This window comes from Neodiprion fabricii, chromosome 3 (assembly GCF_021155785.1).
Source record: "Neodiprion fabricii isolate iyNeoFabr1 chromosome 3, iyNeoFabr1.1, whole genome shotgun sequence".
Taxonomy (NCBI): Eukaryota; Metazoa; Arthropoda; class Insecta; order Hymenoptera; family Diprionidae; genus Neodiprion; species Neodiprion fabricii.
In genome coordinates, this window is record NC_060241.1 from 26,602,430 (window position 1) to 26,621,728 (window position 19,299).

Below are 19,299 nucleotides of genomic sequence, written 5' to 3' on the forward strand. Positions count from 1 at the left end.
CGCCATATAGTCACAATAGATGGCATCTCCTGTAGCATCATCAAAATCATAGATATAATATGTGCGTTGGCGATGACTGATAACTTTCCATTACAGTTTTTTATCCTACCATAAAAAATGGAGAGGCAATCTCATTTTAAATTCGATAATCCTTGTCAGGTATTCGTGGTCTTCGTGGTATTGACGGTTGAGTAAAGATTGCTTTGCTGCGGGTGTGGAAAATTTTCCAACTTGTCGCGCCATCTAAACTATAATCTGCAATAAAACGTAAGGTTCTTCTATTTTCCGCGGTACTGTTGCCATAATATCTGAGGCAGCCGTTGCACGTCTTGTTGCCGATTTTTTAACGGACAAAATTTGTTTTCATCGGGTGGAGGTTGGTATCATTGTGTAGTCCGATCACAGGCACCTCGTCAAGTGACGTACTATTCGGTTAACTTGACTGAATTAATGACAGTAAATAATTGTATTGAAGCCGTGTAAAAACATAGAGAGTTATAAATTGTTGTGAAAACCGTATGTGCTGCATATTCATGTGCAGTAAGCCTAGTTCGTCGATTACCAAACAAAGCAAAGGTAGAATAGAATCGAACGTCAATCTCTCAGCTCGTAGGGAAGGAAAGAAAGAAGTTGCTGTAATGGCTGCCATGTCATGGAAATGAAGGTGCCCAGTCAAATTTACGCTAAAGTCGTCACTATGGAGCCTAGAATTAGAATGGAGTATAAAAGCAGCGGTACTTTGATGGGTCATGACCGTCATGACGAACAATTAGGTAACTTGGCAGTCGGGGCGAACACGTCCTACAAGCCCCAAAGTAGCGACGGCAGCAATGGTGACCAAAGGCCGCAATATTCAATACCAGGCATCCTGCATTTCATTCAGCACGAATGGGCCCGTTTCGAACTCGAAAGATCCCAGTGGGAAGTCGACAGAGCTGAATTTCAGGTCTGTCTGAATTCATTGTTCACTTGTCAGTACATTCCAATATATATCGCAGGTGTTTACATTGCCTTCATACCTTATGATTTTCCTATTTGCCCACTTGTATAAAAAGCCTGCCAAAGACGGTCGTCGCTCTGATATCAAATAGGTTCGAAACAGTTCGTAGCACGATTTGTTTCATGACACTGTGCACACTGCAGAAAAATTTTTACACTTCAGTCACATATCAAACGGATGTCAAGTGTCAAAATTTGATTTACAACGTATCCATACAATAATTTTCGTAAATTTTATTACATCAAACGTGTTTTAACAAATTCATAACATTTGATATCCATATCCATTTTATTAATTTATCTGATTCATAATAGAATGAAATTTACTAGAATAACAAATTTCAATATCACATGATTTACGTGTAATCATTGGAGATACTGATAGTCTGCGAAATGTAATTATTGAATTTTTACTTGCAAGAAGTAATGCAAATATGGTTACAATATTTAACTTGACAACACCTCTCAATGTAACGAATAAAGTTTCTTTACATATCACTAATTCACAAACAGATGCAATTTAATCGAAGTATCAATGTTAACCATCAGTAACAATCACTCACTAGTTAATTTTATATCATTCAAACACTAGTAAACGCATGTACATTTCAAATAATACAGCATATTTAATGATAATAACACAGATACATTCTCTGGACGTTAGTTATTCAAATCAATTTTCCTTCTTAATACCTATTCAGAAAAATATTAACGAATTATGTGACAGTATGCTTTAGAAGTTAGAATAAGAGTATACGAACAATTATTAACATCATGAACTGTTTGGCAATTCAACTATTAATTTTTGCTAATTTATTCACATAGATCTACACACAAGATGCTTAGCAAGTCACATCTGCCACAATTATCAATATTCGCAATATTTCTGACAATATTTTCATTAAACAGCTGGCTTATTGAACTTTGCATTTCAAATAAGCATACTTTTTAATGAAATTTTAGGTTCTTCATTACTTTGTTGCAATGAAAATTGGTAAGGGGATAATGTAGCAGTGAAGCAGAAACCAGAGTTAACAGCGAAACATGTGGAACTTTTCAGAGATAGCAATTTTCAATAATTTGATGTCTATAGTTTTGTAAATCAATTCGTGAAATTCAATGATCTTTTGATTGTTGAGTCTTACTGGATCATCTTCATCAACCTTTGCACTTGCGGCTGCTAACTTTGGCTATGAATTTTACAATGAAATAAAAATTTGATACCTTCATGGGGCGTTTTTTCTAACATCGGCTTTATAACATAACTTCTGTTAGAAAAATGTTATATAGATTTTCATAGACTTAAGATTTGATTGACTACCCCACCAGGAAATTTTATTGGGATGTTTAATTTACAGGCCCGAATAGCCTTTCTACAAGGTGAAAGAAAGGGGCAAGAAAATTTAAAAAATGACTTGGTACGACGGATAAAAATGTTGGAATACGTACTAAAGCAAGAAAGGTAAATTTAAATGAATAGAATGTCAAAGTTCGCCATTAGAGATAAAGTAATGAATCATTACCAATGTTATAAATTCTGATGTATAACCAAATTAAAATCAGTCTGATATTTTTTGTGGGGGTATAATGCTTTGAAATGACATTTTTTCCTGATTTCTGTTTCATTATCAATCCTTATAAAAGACACAATTTTTTAAGTTTTCATTCAATATGTTTCAATATATGGATGTCAATGTTCAAGTAATAAATAATTTTTATATTAGCAAATTTCTTATGAATTGTACTTTGTAATAAAATACGTTTAAATATTTTTCAATTATAAATAATCAAGGTACAATATGTGCTGCAATTATAAGAACATCTCACATAGTGTCAGATTTATCATTTATTCAATACGTTTTTTCAACTTCATTTCAAATAAATTGAATAAATAGTTATTCTTTAAAAAACTAGGGCAAAATATCACAAATTAAAGTATGGTACCGACCTCGTGGTACAAGGAGACATAAAGCCACCCATTTACGACGAGGGAAGTACTTGCGGTGGGTCTGATGGTGGTGGAGGGGATGGTGAGACTCCATTTACTTCTGTTAGCAATATAAGCTGGCGGCAGGGCCGACAGCTTCTGAGACAGTAAGTATGTTTCACGTCGTATTGTCATTTTGTTATAAATATAGGAAATTCGATATTTTTATATCATAAAGCAACAGTTGGTTTTGGTGCTGCTTCAGCCATAGAATGATTTTAGCTTGAAACTTGCATAGCGATATATCTAGGGCCAATACATATCCGTAGTGATATTATTTTATTCTAATTACAAATAAGGAATAAGTGATACCCATTTCATCGCAATAACAGCTCCAATTGTTTACATCACATTCGAAAAAATGACCAACTGTTTTTTTCCTTCTGCTAATGAAGTTACTGATATGTTACATAAAAATATTTAGAACTTTCTATGCGGTGTTGTTAGTAGTATGCTTTCATTTTTTTCTATCAGCATGGCTCAGCATGTCCACTGCAATCATCATGAAATTTTATTACAGTACCTATAACAATATTTTTTTGCACCAAAGCTCAAGTTTTGCTGTTTTACATATTGATAGTGTATTGATAATACATACTAGTCACACCTCGTTATATTACAGGTACTTGCAAGAAATTGGTTACACAGACACTATTATAGATGTCCGGTCAAATAGAGTTCGGTCACTTCTTGGATTGAATAATAATACAGACTCAGATGATCTGAATACACCTGCGCTCAATGGCAATGAGTCAAACAAGAGAGCTATCGACAATCAAGACCGACGTCCCCCTTTTAAAAAGCGAGAGGTAAACAGTAGTGTATTACTTATTTACTTACAGTAAAATTTCCACTCGTCATAGCTTACCATTGCTTATATTCAAATCAAAAACTTTGTTGGAAAACAGTTGAAAAGTATACATTATCAAGTAACCAATTTTAAACACAATTTCGAAAAAGCATTCAATGTTCTTTTTTTGAGTTTCCAATATACAGTTACTTACTGGTGATGGATAATACTGCAAGCATTTTCGCAGAATTTATCTCTTTAGTTTTGTCCATAAATTATTTATTTTAATCTATTCGTAATCTGTATATATTTTCATGAATTAATGAGAGATTTAACTAGTTTGTTCATACACTAAAACTCCGAACGGTCCGCTAAAGTCATATGATAATCTTTCTTGAAATCACTGAAATCAGTGACAGTATGTGCAAATAACTTTGTCCAAATGAGAACAAACTCTTTGTATGTTAAAATTTCTTTATTTTTAATCGTGTTTTAAATGGAAATACGACATTATTGGTAGGTTCAGCTATCATCAAAAGCAATGAAACGCAATGAAACAATAATGAAAATTAGCGTTAATATGCAATGGCTGCTGACCTGAAACTTACATACTGATGTTTTCTGTTGAGATGGATAAAAGTGGCTTCCAAATACCATTTGCATCATTTCAGAGTTGGATAGTAATAGCTTGGTGTTAAACTAGTTAACGTAAATTTTGGATGTAAATTTATCCAATTAGAGCCCACCAATAGTCTTTGTGATTCATTGATACATTACTTCATAAATATAAATACTTTTTTTTACAATCGTTTTTTAATTGTTATTTAATAATTTGTGAAAGTTTCTTCATTTCATGGATGTTTCTAACATTGGTCTTCTCATTATTTCCTATTTTTCAAGGAAATTCAAAAGTTTTCAATGGTAACTATTTCTATAGTTACAAAAGCAACAGGGCAAATTGCTATGGAATTATGATCTTTTGATTGTGGTGAATCGAAAGCCTCTGAAATTTCTGATACGAATATTCAATGAATAGGGTAATAACGAACTGGTTTGATAATGCATAGTTTTCAGTATTGAAATGCATATGAAATGGCACTAACTATCACACATAAGACGTACAACGGTAATCATACAGTCACTGTACTTGATATGAAATATTTACCGTTATAGGCACATCCAACACCTCTAGCTGAAGCTATGATTCTTGATACTGAAGCTGCTGTGATGGCAAATTTCGAGTTTCTCGCTCACACCGATATTGACATGGAAGAAGAGGAGGGAGATGTTGAAGAAGAAATATACGAAACTAATTCAGATACGAAGCCAAACAAAGTAAGAAATGCATGGCCAGTAACGGGTTAAAAAAAAATTAAACTTGTTTATACTTGTGAAATTGAGGACTCATAGAAAGACGTTTTTAGTCTTAAGCGGTTTTAGTTTTTACAATCTGATACATTTTACTGATTCACTAATTGCCTGTCAATTGTATTTAGACATCCATGATACTTGGAGAAGATGTGGATGCTGAAGCAGAAGAAGTATTGAATGAACTTAACCAGCTGACAGAATCTGAGGAATCACAAGGCGATACTACTGATTGGAGTTAGTATAAGGAAAATTGGAGAACAAAATTATTTAAAGTTTTTTTATAAAAATATTTACATACGATTTTAATTTCAGATTCAACAAGTATGGGGTTCCAACAAGATGCAAGGCGTGCTCTATGTCCTGATGAAGAGGGCCTAGATTCTTCGTTGGGTTTGGGTGAATTAGCTCAATTAACAGTGAACAATGATGCTGAAGTTGCATATGATGTAAGATTGTTACCAAAAAGATGCATAAAAAACCCGATTTAAAAATACTGCCTTATGTACTTTAATATAGATTAGAAATTGCAGAAATCAAGTGCAGTAACCCTAGTCTTCTTGTCTTTCCATTGGTTGAAAGCTAGGGAATCTGCATTCAATTCACACTATTTCTGTAAATCGAATTTGCCATTAGTCTTTCTCATTAATACAGATGGCTGCGACTACAGAAGAAGCGTTTAGAAGAACATGGAGGGCAAAGTATACGCTTCGTTCACATTTTGATGGTGTAAGAGCTCTGGTCTTCCATCCCACTGATCCTGTACTTATCACTGCTAGTGACGATCACACGCTTAAATTGTGGAATGTCTACAAAACTGTTCCAGCAAAAAAGTATGTATTGAACTAAGTAAATATTTCAAAGCGAAAATTATGGCTAATAAGTAAATCATTAAATACAGCACAATAATTGAATGAATTTGATCGACTAATAAAGTTCATAAATTTTACATAAGATTTCATATTACAGATCAGCATCGTTAGATGTGGAACCTCTATATACATTCAGGTCGCATACAGGACCTGTATTGTGTCTTGCTATGAGTAGTTCTGGCGAGCATTGCTACAGTGGCGGTTTAGATGGCAATATACACTGCTGGACACTTCCATCGGCCAATATAGATCCTTATGATTCATATGATCCAAGCGTCCTTAGTGGAACTCTGACAGGGCATACTGATGCAGTATGGGGATTGAGCATGTATCATCCACGATCCCAACTACTCTCTGTTAGTGCCGATGGATCCGTAAAACTTTGGAGTCCACAGAGCAAAGTTCCTCTTTTAAACACTTATACTTCTGAACAAGGTTAATATATCTTCTTTTCACACATATAGCTCTCAATAGCTTCGTTTGTTACTCCCAAAGTCAAGGACAGGCGAATTTCAACAAAGAAAAATTTGACGAAATGTTCTTGGGCCAAAACGTGTCTCGATGTTTCACTGAATGGGCATTCGTTAGCGAAAAGAACGAATATTGAGAGCTTCTTTTTTCGATACCGGAAAAATTGTTTATTTTTTTCGGAAATGTTCCTTAAACATGCTACTCATCTTTTTAAACTGCCTTATATTTACCAAATATTTTTCACCCAACGATGGTACGTTACACTGATGGTACACGTTACGATATTTCGACATCTGCATAATGAGTTGATGACGGTGACGTGAAAGGTTCTGAAATCGACATTTTATTTTAAGCAATGTCACTATTAACTGAAAATCCGTAGCTAATACGTAAAGTATTACAGTTCATAGTCATATTTTTTTGAATGAATGAGTTACGTTTGGTGTAAATAAGACAGTTGCAAAAAATGACCGGCATGGTTTGAGAAGATTCTCGAAAAAAGACCGTTCTTAAGACGATATTGAAAACAAGTTCTGAATACTCTATTTTCGCTAAGAAATACCCATTGAGTAGAACGCCAAAACAGTGGTTTTGTGTTGGTTTATCTTTATGTTTTTTTTTTTTGACCCAAGAGAACGTCAAAAAATCTTTTTAATACACGTACATGAAAACCGGGACTTTGCATAGTAGTTTAGCGGGATGAAAGTAGGCAATTTCATCTCAGTGTTGTAAAGATAGGTTTGCACATGCATAGTTCATAATTGTTTCACTTTTGTCCTTAGGGAGAAAAAATTGACGATTTGTGTACTACAAAAACAACCATGTAGGGCGCGACCACATTTCATTCACTTGTTATAAAAACTGTTGTGTACGACTCGTGCAAAAAGTTGGCAATCGCAACTCTTGTGATTGCCGCCCTTGCGTTACTCAGGCGGAAACTTCACATTCGTGGCAATCGCCAACTTTCGTTTCTCGTCACTCAATATACTATTGTAGAAATTAGCCTGTGCATGATCTCTACCTAACAGTATAAAAAAAAACATGCTTTTACTTTTCACAGATGGGATCCCTACTTCAGTTGATTTTATCAGAGATGAACCAAATAAGTTAGTAGTGGCTTATGAAAGAGTATGTGCAGTATTCGACACAGAAACAGCAGCTATAGTGGCACGACTTGAAGTAAATGGAATTAAGGGAGTCAACCGTGTTGTTGCGCATCCCACACTACCGTTAGTTGTGGCAGCGCATGAAGACAGACATCTTCGGTTTTATGACCATCGTTCAGCTACGTTGGCCTATGCAATGGTGGCTCATTTAGGTGCTGTTACGAGTCTCGCTGTTGACCCCAATGGCCTGTATCTACTTTCAGGAAGTAAGTTTACTCATAATCAAATACAAAGCTGTTTTCTTTCAATATATTTTTTTAACCCGAGAGAAAAGTTAGAATGCGAGAATGCAAACAATATTTTTAATTTTATTCTAGGTCATGATTGCAGTATACGGTTATGGAACATGGATAACAAAACTTGTGTTCAAGATATAACGGCACATCGCAAGAAGTTTGATGAAAGTATCTTAGACGTAGCTTTTCATCCTTCGCGACAGTTTATTGCTAGTGCTGGGGCTGATGCTCTTGCAAAGGTGTATGTCTGAATTCAGATGCAACTTTTACCTTTATTATAGCAGAACGGTTTTGTACTCATGTTCTTTTTAAATAGTTTTACCTGTATGTACCACTTCCAATTTTATTTTATTTTTTATCAAACTACCCAATGAGAACAGTATAAATGTATCAAAATGCATATTCCGATACTCATATTATAGGAAATTATTATCCATCATATTTTATTCAAATAATTTAAAATGTAAACGCTATTTGTTGGTAATCGTCTTAACCCTTCAGCAACGGAGGACGTTTAAACATTGCTGAATCCTGCCGTCAAAGCGTAATATACATAAATATAGACCATTTGATTGTAATTAATATTTTAATACCACGGTAGTCTATTGATCCAGACGAACTGCCACAAGTTGTAGTATTGATGTAATGCAGATCATGATTGTTGGACTTGAAACAAGAAAGAAGACCAAAATTGGACTTCACACGTTATTTTGTAATTATGAAATAATCAAGTTTTATGTACTTTTCTTCGGATTGATAAATTAAAAAAATCAATTTCTCTGAAACTCCTGGGCCGGCACTTATGTCTGATGATGGTCAAGTGGCGAAGAAATCAAACTTGCAGTCGATCATATTGCTCTGTGACCTTCAATGTCACGCGAGAGCAGATGGTAGCAGATGTAATTTGCCAGACGATAATACGTCATGCGAGCTTGAAGGGTTGAGCGGATTTGCAACGTACGGGAGGAAGGGGATCCCCTGTGTAGAATGTAATTAATTAATTAATAGACCTAATGTTTAGAAAAACCCCTTCCGCATCGTAAATCCAGGGAGCGCACTGCCGCGGTAGCATAATATTTATCCTTATGTTAACTATTTATTACTGAAATCACAGTTACTGCTGCACAGCTACTGAGGATTATTATGATAATATGATAGTGTTGTCTCAAGCTCTGCTGAAAATCTCCCGTTACAGTCTTGTGCTACCTTCTGTATCAGTTGAGGTCAGCATATGGTAATAATAATTCATAAGTTAATTATAATATTATAGTCATAATATTATTAATAACAATAAATTATAACTGTGTGTTTCACTGTAATATATTGTATTTAACCCATTCGCATCTGTAAGCGCGAGCTACAATAATAAATCTGAAGGATTATTATCAACAAGTGAACTCTCGGTTTTTCTGACTGTCGTATGAAAATTTTCATCTTATGGAGTTCTGTGAACTTTGGAGAACTCTCGTCGAACAGTACATATTGAAGTGACCAAATAAAGTCTCTCCATTAAATTGCAAATGTGGCTCGGTGAGAAACTAACTGGGAATGTAGGTGAACCATTATTGTATCTTCTTGAAAAAGAATTTATTGTAACAGATAATATATCTATAATACGTCAATCGAATGTATAAAGATCATCCAATCATTTTAATACATTTTCGCATTTACCCAATATCCTAATCTCATACCTTAATTAAGATTTATTCAAAGGTACATTCCGTTCACTAAGTAATCAGCATCATGCGCATATGGTCCATGACCACGCCGGCCTCGTCGTCTAACCATTCTTAATCGACAAGCTATCAAGGCAGCCATCAACGCGGTTGTTGTTAATCCGAGAGCTAATGATATTACTGCACCCTTTGGTCTCAGATCTCTGTCCTCATTACTGTCTTGGAGACGGTCCATAATCAAGTGACCTTTTGTTTCTTCATTTGACTGCTCGACAAAGATCTTTGTCTCTGTGTGTTCTGTAAATACGTGAAAATAAGGAGAAACACTTGATAAAGTATACGCAAAACTTTGAAAATCCGACAACACTATTCAGTTTGTAGAAAAAATTTAGGCAATTTGTGTAATATCTGTAGAAAAATTTGTAACACATACTGTGTGGTTTAGCTGTCTTTACTGTATTGTGGTGTGTCTCGTCATTTTCAGAGGTCACGCTGTCATCTATTTCAGTTTTTGCTTTTGGAATAATCGAATTCTTCTGCCCCATAGATTTACTCGATTGCACCACATTTGTTATTGGTGGAGTTTTACCTTGCTTTTTATCATCCTAAAATACACATTATGGTTCGAAAATCTCATATTAAATTACAAACATCAATTTCATGTTGGCAAATTCAATGCAGAGTAAATAAAATTTACACTAGTCATAGTCAGAGTAAAAATCAAAGGCTATACTATTACTTTGCATAGCGGAGGCTTGTTTGTAACTTGAGGCTGTAATTTTGGTATCAGAGACGGACTATTTGGTTGCGTTGGCAGTATCGAAGGTGGCTGTTGTGGCTGACCTTCCTGCCAATTTCCATTATCCGGAGGATAGTATGGAGCATATTGTCGATTTTGATCTATATAAGCGCCTCTAAGAAAAACAGAATATATACAAAGTTAGCTTTTCCAATTGAAGATGTCAAATCTTAGCATTTAGCATTATTTAAAATAAAACATTTTAATGGTAGAGATTAATTTATCTTATACACAATTTATATTGATACAATTTGTTCGACATACCCATCACCACCTTCACCAATGACTCCCGGCCCTTTGTGGTTGAATATATGTGACTGCTCTGCTGTAAATACAAGATCACAAATCTGCAGAAATTGTGTGGATAAATTTTGAAGACTCTGGCAGAATGCAAATATTTGAACGAAGACGAGCTTTCAACAAGGATTCTGTATAACTTACGACTATCATGTATCTAGGTCTCTATGATCTAGTTATGGAATTAATTGTCAAAATTTTCTGGCAAATTTTTAGTCGCTTTTATCTGTTGTAAAAATGACATTGAACTTACGCTCGTAAGGATTAGTGTTGCTTGGTCCACGAAATGAATTGATCGAATTGAAATTTCCATTATTTTGTTCATATAAGGGTTGATATTCCCACTGATATCTTTGCGAACCTAAATTTACTTGCGGTTGTGAAATAACAACTTGCTGAGGGTATTGTATTCTTTCTTGCTGTGGAGCTAGTTGATGACCCGACAGCTGCCAGGGTCTTGAATCTTTCTCTTGATGTCCATATGCAGCATCATAAGGTTTGTGACGCTGTATCGATGGCTGATAGTTTGCTGAATTAGCTGGTGCTGATAAAGTTTGTTGTTGGATTGCAACCGGTGGTGGCATCGATGGTTTCTTAGTAGGACATCCCAATTCCGCTGCTTCATCGGAACCGTCAGCACATTGTGGTATACCGTCACATGCATTATATATAGCAATGCAATCTCCAGAAGTGCGACATTCAAATTGATTTCGGCTGCATACTAATTACAAAAATTACGTTGCAGATTTTCTTTGTATCAAATTGCACTTTTTAAATATGAATTATGCAAGGTGTATAAATGTATTAATTAAATATCACTATTTTACACTGTTAAAAGTTGAAAGATTTCATTGCAGATTACAATGATGAAAGCTTACCTGGTTTAATTGAGGCAGCTGTTGTTAAAATGACTATTTTTGATACTTCAGTAACTACAGATGCAGTGGGTTCCAGAACGGAATATTCTGCAGGTGAGTTGTCTGCTAACTTTCTGTTAAATTAAAATGAACAAAATCAGTTAGTTTCCCAGAAACATGTATAAAAATATCAATCAAGACTACATGATTCATTTTGTATTACAACATTTTGAAGTGTAATGGAGTGTGGTAAATTTCTGAATTGGAAAATTTATAGCTGTTTCTGTATACCTCAGAGATTGAAGATCATGATCTTGCTGTGTTCTTCGAATTTGTTCTTCGAGTTCAACAGTATTTCGGGAATTAAGATTCACGGTGAGGACTGCGCTGGTATAGTTAGCATGACTCGTAAACTTACACTTGAAGTCATCGGGTGGTCCACAATGGAAAAGATAACAGCTTCCTGGTCTCTGAATTGATGAGAAATTTGGATATGAGTACATGCCCCAGCGTGCCATGGTTGTGCCTCACCGTTTTGATAGAGAAACAACAAAATTTGTCCCATTTATGATTTATAAACCACTGACAATTCAAGAAATTTATGATCATAGCATAATGATTGCTACACGTTCCAAAATATTTTGGTAATACAGAACATAATTAATGTATATTACATAGATAATAAACGACCACTTTAGAAAGAAACTGATTTCTAAATTCAGAACGTGAATTTTTTCCAGATTGATGATAATCACTATCCGCAGGATGGAGCAGTTGAATTAATTGGTATGTAGTAGAATAGAGTAGTATTAAATTATACCTTATCTTCGAAAACGAAAACATCGCATTGCTCAGTTTCGCAACAAAGTCTGAGACACTCTTTTCGGGAATCCAAGTCTATCTCATTAATGTACTTGGCCCCCATTTCTTGAGAATCCTCAGTCCTGATGATCTTGTTCTTATGGACATCAAAGCTTTCGACGCACATTTGTAAGTCGATATCTCCGCGTTTATCATTTTTTTGCGGTACATTTTCACCGTTAACACAATAGAAAATTGTTACAAAACTCAGGAGAATACGTAGAACTTGATAAAACATGACTGAACTACGAGTAGTGTAAGCTGAGAAAACGCGCATGCTTCAAAATAAGCTTAAAACTCGAATCGATAATGACGTTTTGTTACCGTACATCTAACAGTGATAACGATTGGGTTAGATTTTCGAGTTTGTGTAAAAAAAACCTTGCATACACAGATCGTGTTTTGGCCCATCACGGAACACAAGCTATTTGGAAAGCATACATCATGGCTACGGAAATTTGATTTGTTCAAAAATCGGGTATACACATTTCAAGGGTGCGCCGCGAGCTTGTAACTTTGAATTAACGGTACATATATACAAGCATTCAAGAGGCACAGTTTTGTTAAAGCAATAACCTATGTTAAACATGATTATAGCTGGAAATCGTTGTAAATATTATAATTGTATACATCGATCATGCAGGAAATGTTATTTTCGATGTGCGTTTTTTTTTACGCTATCACGTCAGCACCATGGAGACTAGAGTAAAATCTCCATGGTCAGCACGATGTTAGCAGATCATTATTATTATGTTTATCAAGTCAATTAGGATGAATTTTCTTGCAATCAACAGAAGCGCGAACTTATTGGGAGAAATCTCGCGCGTTGGTCAGTTCAAAGTTGTTAAAATTTCAGTAGTTGCTTAGTACTTTTAATCCATTGCGAGTGAAAGAAAATTTATTGATAATAGTTATATACAGAAGATTAGAAGTCCATACTAGGTAGTAACAAATATAGTGAACTTGTGGTTCTTTCCAGGCGTTATTATTGAGAAAATTCTCAGTATTTCGAGTAACAAGCAATATATTACAGTCAGTCCAACTTGCAATTAACATTAATTCATCGTTGATTAGCAATTAGCAAATTGTGTCCAAAACTTCACTCATCTTCATCCTTTCTACAGTTGGGTAAATGGTGTAAGAAGTCACAGCATGAATCAATGCAAGTAAACATCAGCTGAATCACGTCTGTTTAAGGTAGAGAGCACTGTTTGTATGTTTTGGAACATTGAGTTCATCCATAGGTATATGAAAAAGCTTTGTTCATTTCCTTATATGCTGTTGCAGAGCATTCATTCGAAAAAAGAAATGGTAACTGTACGTATGAACATTGTATTCTTATTTCAAAAATATATTTTCTTTTTCTATCTTGGTATAAGTTACTTGTTGGATGATTTTTTCGTGTGATAACGTCAGATTATTTAGGTTTTGTTTACTGCACATAGAGCCAGACTGTAATTTGTTCCACATAGGTATTTTACAGTTGTTATTTTTGAAAGCTATACATTGAAAGAAATTAAACTTAACTAAGTTAAATTGATTTTCACAATAATTGAATACAGTTGTGTTTTCTTATAAAAGATACCATAACTTTATTTATTAACGACTGCTCAAGTGGTGCATGGCATCCGATCAAGGTATCTATGTATAGGTATGTATGTGTATATACATGTATAATATGTATCTGTTTTTACACTCGGAGCATTTTATTTTTTCCGTGTTTATGGAGAAACACAATAATAGTTATACTTTATCAATGTGTTTCTTGACCCAGGAGAGACAGCTGTTTCAGGAATTGTCTAGCATTGACAAGGGTTGATGATCCATAAACAATTCGTTTATTTGGCCCCCCTCCACTTTTTTGCTAAACAAATAAATACATATTAGAGTGGAAAGAAACAAATTATAACTGAAAGTGGACATTAATTCAATTGAGTATTGACAAAAGGTACACAGTACAACAGATATGCTATACTACTATAATCAGAGGAGTAAAGATGTTAAAGAATTTTTTTTTTTAAATGGACGTTTTTAGATACAGTGAAGATAACCGAGTTACAGTTATCTAAAATTCACATCACATTGAAATGTGGTGATTATATTATTATACTTCAAACATGGTTATTTACTAAATATCTTAAAAACAATACACAATATCAAAATATTTACGTAGAGTATTATTTCAACTTGTTGAAACCACATTTCTCTATAATAAAATGAATTCTTAGCAAGAATAACTTAACAGAGATAAATAGTATAGGCTTTCAATTTAATGTGTATCACATACCTTGACATAATCGACAAGATTTTGATATTCGATGTAGTTGCCACCGCCGACGACAAATACAATCACTTCTTGGAATGTAGTCCTAGTTCTTGGAACTTGATCGATTTGTTTCAGTTGTTTGGGGTCTAAGTAATGGTAATCGTCAGTCTGTGGTGATTGCCTCATCTCAATTAATTCGTCAACTATTTTTGTAACAGGGAGGTTCTATTCAACAAGAATTACAAATAAGTAAAAATATGAAAACATTGTGGAAATTATCGAAGGATTATCCTATTTCTAGAGCTTTCTGTATATTTTTCGCTATTTTTCCTTGGATTATTATCATAATCACGTATAAACAATGCAACAAAGAGGTAAATTTCAATAAAGTAATTCAGAAAATTGTCAGGTTGAATATAGTCCCCAAAATGCTGATCAATTATTACACTTATTTTCGGAAGTATTCACTAATAATTTATGTACGTAAAACTTACATGTCTTTTAACAACAAGATTCTTCACGCCTTCCATTACTAAAGAAGACCCTTGATTCATCAGTTTTGAGAACATACTAACTGTCTTAGTACCCCCACCTTCGTACTGATTTTGGATGCCAGCTATTCTAGTGTACCCTCTGCAGAAATAAGTGTAGTATAATCATTAGAGATGCAATTTTAGTAATGGTTTAAAGTAGATGTAAAACGTTGCTACGTTTTGCCTACAGATACTGCTTACTTGGCAATTTGATAAGGACATGGTAAAGTCTTATTAACATTTTTATAAAAAAAAAGTATACTGTGTATTGTGGACTGACTCACCGCCACCTCTTTATATATGCCAGAGGGTTTAAATCACATCCTGCACTAGCTAAGGCTGCCTCATGTTTGTTGTAATCAGTCTGAAATATGATCCAGAATGATGCAAATGCGAGAATAGATAGGAGTATAAATAGGGGTCACGTATCTACAGGTATGAAAATGCTTGTGAGTGAAAAAAGTGTGAAGTAATATGCACTCACCTCTGATATATTTGAACAAAGATAGTATATAACGAAGAGCCGTAGTTTGTCTTCAGGGGTTCCACAATCAGGATCATTAATAATGTCTAAAATACTTCTGTCCAACGTTTGTTTACTCATGATTTTTTCTTCTATTTCAAAGAAGGTATCGAGACGTCTAGATTTAATAGAATTCAGAATACCTAAAAACATGTAAATTAGGTAAAAGGCATGCTTAAATTCTTGATCATTATCGTAACATGGTCATATCTAAATTTTAATGTTACCTGTTGCTATAGTTGTATGCATGTCGATCAGACGCTTTTTTTCAAGAAGCTGAGGTAGTGAGTTGACAGCACTGGTGAGACGCGCTGTATTGTTAGATACCATGGAATATGCAACGTCAGTTTCATTATCTATACCCTAGAAGAGAAAATAATTTTTGATATTGTAGTCACAAAAGCTGAACAGGAAGGTTTTGGTATTTATTACTGATTAAAAGTAGATTAATAGTGAAATAAAATTGCATTACTAAAACATCTTCATTTTTAGGTACATCTCTTATACAGATTCAAAATCTCTTGACAAAAAATATACCGGCACTCCTATTTTTTATAGTTCAATTATTGTTTCAGAACGTACCATTGAAGATTTCAATTTCTTGACTTCTTCTTCGGAAGTTCGATATTGTTCTAATTCCTCTTGAATTGCTTCAGCTACCATAGGGAATGGGCTTCCTTTATGAATTGACCAAAAACGATCACGGTTATCTAGTTCACAGGCACGCGTTTTAGACCGTGCTCCACCAGCTGGAGATCTTCCTGCACTTTCTTCAACTACTAAACGGTTCAAAGCTAGTTCTAACACATCATGTGCCAATGCTTGATATGTCCAAGTATGGTGAAGTGGCGTTGCCATATCTACACTGCGATCCAGCACAATCAGCAATGGCCGTTGGAAACTAAAAAAAAAATTTCACACTTCTAAAAAGAATTTGGAAAACCTAGAAGTAAACTTGCATCGTATTTTTCAAACAAAATCTGACAATTAATGTAAATTAATTTTTCAATATAATGATATTTGATCCATTAATAGTTTGCAGGTGGATGTTCAAATCGTACCTGAAATTTCCTGTTCCAGAGACCTCACCCTGAAACAAGTTATTTCTTGCATCCCAAACATTTTCTCTCAGTTTCTTGTCTAACTTTTTTGCAACCATTTCTGCAGCATTACCTTTTGGGCAACGTATAATAGGAACTGTTCCTAAGGTCACAAACACTGAAAAGAGACTGTCAACTATTGCATCCATAATTCCCTCCATTTCTGTGTCCTTTATTTCTCCACGATTGATAGCTAGAGTTTTGAATAAGGTGTAATCATCAGCATAATTCTATCTATAACTGATGTTTCATAGAAAAACAATTATTGAACCGATATGTTTATACTAACCATGATACGAGATGGCATCACTGTTCTGATGTCTTAGAACAAACAAATCATCCTCTAATGTTATGAAATTGAGATATTGATCAAAAACCTTGAATTAAAAAAGAATCATTAGAAACATTAAATACTCTTCATTGTTGATTGTAAACTAATGTCAATTGAATTAGCAAACCTTATGAATATTTGCTACTGCTCCAGCCTGCAAAGCTGCAGCAGCAAGATCTTCCATCTTCTGCCGCGATATTGGTGATATAAAATTCAAATGATATATGTCATATAAACCATTCTGCAAATCTTGACCAATACGTCCTAAGTTCTCATCAGTAGGTGCGCAAAAATAAACAGCTGGAACCTCAGGAATAGGATCTCTGTCAGAGTGCAGCTGCCTTAATTTTAAAAATAATAATTATTGTACCCAATATAAATCTAATAAGAATCGAGTTTAAGTGGTCTATGGAAGAGAAATAGAAATTCTTTCTTTGGTGACTATGAATTTAAGCTTTTCTCAAGTAGCGCTGAATACAGAGGAGTATTTTTTATCAAATTAGAGGATTATTATTAACAATACGATTTATAATTGGTTTGGAAATGTAACTTTAATCATTATAAAGAGTGCTGACGAATGCACCGAACTTACATATGCAGCGTTATTCCAAGTTCTCTAAGTTCCTTGATCGAGACTAATGGTGATATTATGTCCTGTCCAACTCTGTCATATATGAGAATTTTCCATGTTGGTTCAGCAGCATCGAGTTTTACTTCAGGATCATTGAGGTTTAGCATTTGCCTCAGAGCATCTGGTGCACAAATTTGAATCAAAAACTTGTATGAAACAGTGTCATGAGTTATAAAATGAAAGTAGGATCTTGTTCGTAACCAAATCTGTGCAAGTTCAATTATTCATTTTCAGTATAAAAATGGTAGAGGAAATAGTTCTTGTATGATGCAAAAAACTCTGCAAAATCATGCATTAATTTAATTGTATAAGAGTAGATTATTGTTGAATTATGAGTGTCCAATACATGGAAATATTGCCCAGATGGATAAAATTAACCTAGAGTTTTTGGAATCAAAAGTTTGGTTTATTACTACGAAGTACCTAAATTAATGATCGTACTTATCTGTTTTTCTCGGAGACTTATCATATTTGAAATACTGTTTGCTATCAGATTTTACAAATGTTTGTAAAACAACAGGTTAAAAATCTTGTGTGATGACGTCAAACCTAAAACCTAATGCCTCAAGCCACGAACCATCACCGGCTGTCTGCTACAATCACCCGAGTCGTCACAAATCGCTAATAACTTGAACACTAAAACACAAAGCACTGACACTTGTCCTCCCCGCGATTTTCAAACGTACTTCAACAATGTGTATTCGCCTTTGGTCTAAACGCAACTTCTGACGTTTTCTGATGACAATTCCGACCGCAGCCAGCTGGAGGACATAGGTATGCTGCAAGGGCAGTGTATCCTATCCAAATTTACTTTTGTAGTTTACATACCGGATCATATACGTGTACATTTGCAGTATGTATTTTTTGCGTTAAACGTGTGAGAATATTAACAGAAATACATCGAGTATCGTGTGTGGAAATCAAATTTGATCAGTTAGTGCGCCTTGTTTTACCATTATTACCGCGCTCGATGTGCGATTAGTTCAAAACTGATTTTCTAGAATCGGGGTCTAATGGCTGGTCTCCACGCGCATCTGAAGAAGTGATATCCAACCAATTACAGCTGTAACAGAGCGGGAGTAATCAATGAAGAACGAATGAAGTGCTTAGCACAATCCGTAGAATAAGTAGATGATTTGTCAACGACATCAATGATATTCTTACGGATGATTGAAATTCGAATTTGAACGAGATTGAAATCTATGCAGCAATTTCATTTGCCATAGACAATTCCAAACAGTATGAAAATTATACTCATGCCCCCAGATAAAAAATTACGCTTTATTAAATAAAGAATTTAGAATTATCCTCTATGACGTGACATACCCGTATACTTGACCGCTGACTGAAAACTGGACTTAAAACGATTATCCTAATGGGTTTTCGCCGATAAAGAAGCTACTTCATTGTTAGCGGCCTCTCGTGGCTCCAGGCCTATTTACCTGAAGAGTAATCGTCGCGAAAGTTGGCCTAGGGCCGTCGTTAAATTCTTCACTCAAAAACTTGATAACAGGCATGTTTGTAATTCGTTTTTCT

At 34.6% G+C, this 19,299-nt stretch overlaps 3 protein-coding genes across 7 annotated transcripts; 1 reads left to right on the forward strand and 2 right to left on the reverse strand.

The window, feature by feature from the left end:
* Positions 1–380: 380 nt before the first annotated feature.
* Positions 381–9,511, forward strand: LOC124177599 (striatin). Of its 2 annotated transcripts, XM_046560129.1 has the most exons (11): positions 381–946; positions 2,358–2,461; positions 2,914–3,093; positions 3,609–3,795; positions 4,950–5,111; positions 5,273–5,381; positions 5,460–5,593; positions 5,799–5,977; positions 6,114–6,451; positions 7,548–7,859; positions 7,971–9,511. In XM_046560129.1, exons 1-11 carry the CDS (start codon positions 653–655, stop codon positions 8,138–8,140), a joined length of 2,169 nt encoding a protein of 722 aa, XP_046416085.1. In that variant the 5' UTR covers positions 381–652; the 3' UTR covers positions 8,141–9,511. The 2 variants fall into 2 exon arrangements, with proteins under 2 accessions (XP_046416085.1, XP_046416086.1); XM_046560130.1 differs by lacking the exon at positions 2,358–2,461 and having other exon boundaries at positions 680–946.
* Positions 9,309–12,921, reverse strand: LOC124177603. 4 transcript variants are annotated; one of them, XM_046560140.1, is made up of 8 exons: positions 12,339–12,921; positions 11,810–11,988; positions 11,540–11,652; positions 10,915–11,382; positions 10,629–10,686; positions 10,305–10,479; positions 9,999–10,170; positions 9,309–9,862 (listed from the first exon to the last, which is right to left on the reverse strand). In XM_046560140.1, exons 1-8 carry the CDS (start codon positions 12,654–12,656, stop codon positions 9,597–9,599), a joined length of 1,749 nt encoding a protein of 582 aa, XP_046416096.1. In that variant the 5' UTR covers positions 12,657–12,921; the 3' UTR covers positions 9,309–9,596. The 4 variants fall into 4 exon arrangements, with proteins under 4 accessions (XP_046416096.1, XP_046416098.1, XP_046416097.1 ...); XM_046560142.1 differs by having other exon boundaries at positions 11,023–11,382; positions 12,339–12,920; XM_046560141.1 differs by having other exon boundaries at positions 10,629–10,689; positions 11,023–11,382; positions 12,339–12,920.
* A 338-nt stretch (positions 12,922–13,259) lies between these two features.
* LOC124177602 (protein sly1 homolog) lies at positions 13,260–18,768 on the reverse strand. The gene is made up of 12 exons (XM_046560138.1): positions 18,205–18,768; positions 17,725–17,884; positions 17,260–17,473; positions 17,091–17,178; positions 16,763–16,994; positions 16,284–16,602; positions 15,929–16,064; positions 15,663–15,844; positions 15,463–15,542; positions 15,140–15,278; positions 14,667–14,870; positions 13,260–14,243 (listed from the first exon to the last, which is right to left on the reverse strand). Exons 1-12 carry the CDS (start codon positions 18,230–18,232, stop codon positions 14,133–14,135), a joined length of 1,893 nt encoding a protein of 630 aa, XP_046416094.1. The 5' UTR covers positions 18,233–18,768; the 3' UTR covers positions 13,260–14,132.
* Positions 18,769–19,299: the final 531 nt, after the last annotated feature.

Excerpts from the sequence above, each read along its gene's own strand:
- LOC124177599 (XM_046560129.1), top strand. The coding sequence starts at position 653 with ATGGAAATGAAGGTGCCCAGTCAAATTTACGCTAAAGTCGTCACTATG. Across the intron at positions 947-2,357 it reads TCGACAGAGCTGAATTTCAG|GCCCGAATAGCCTTTCTACA; the intron begins GTCTGTCTGAAT and ends TTTAATTTACAG. Across the intron at positions 5,112-5,272 it reads CAGATACGAAGCCAAACAAA|ACATCCATGATACTTGGAGA; the intron begins GTAAGAAATGCA and ends AATTGTATTTAG.
- LOC124177602 (XM_046560138.1), bottom strand. The coding sequence starts at position 18,232 with ATGATAAGTCTCCGAGAAAAACAGATAA. Across the intron at positions 16,995-17,090 it reads TGATGCCATCTCGTATCATG|CTATCAATCGTGGAGAAATA; the intron begins GTTAGTATAAAC and ends TCAAAACTCTAG. Across the intron at positions 15,279-15,462 it reads GCATATATAAAGAGGTGGCG|AGGGTACACTAGAATAGCTG; the intron begins GTGAGTCAGTCC and ends TTATTTCTGCAG.
- LOC124177603 (XM_046560139.1), bottom strand. The coding sequence starts at position 12,656 with ATGCGCGTTTTCTCAGCTTACACTACTCGTAGTTCAGTCATGTTTTAT. Across the intron at positions 11,383-11,539 it reads AGCTGCCTCAATTAAACCAG|TATGCAGCCGAAATCAATTT; the intron begins GTAAGCTTTCAT and ends TTTTGTAATTAG. Across the intron at positions 9,863-9,998 it reads AAAGACAGCTAAACCACACA|AACACACAGAGACAAAGATC; the intron begins GTATGTGTTACA and ends ACGTATTTACAG.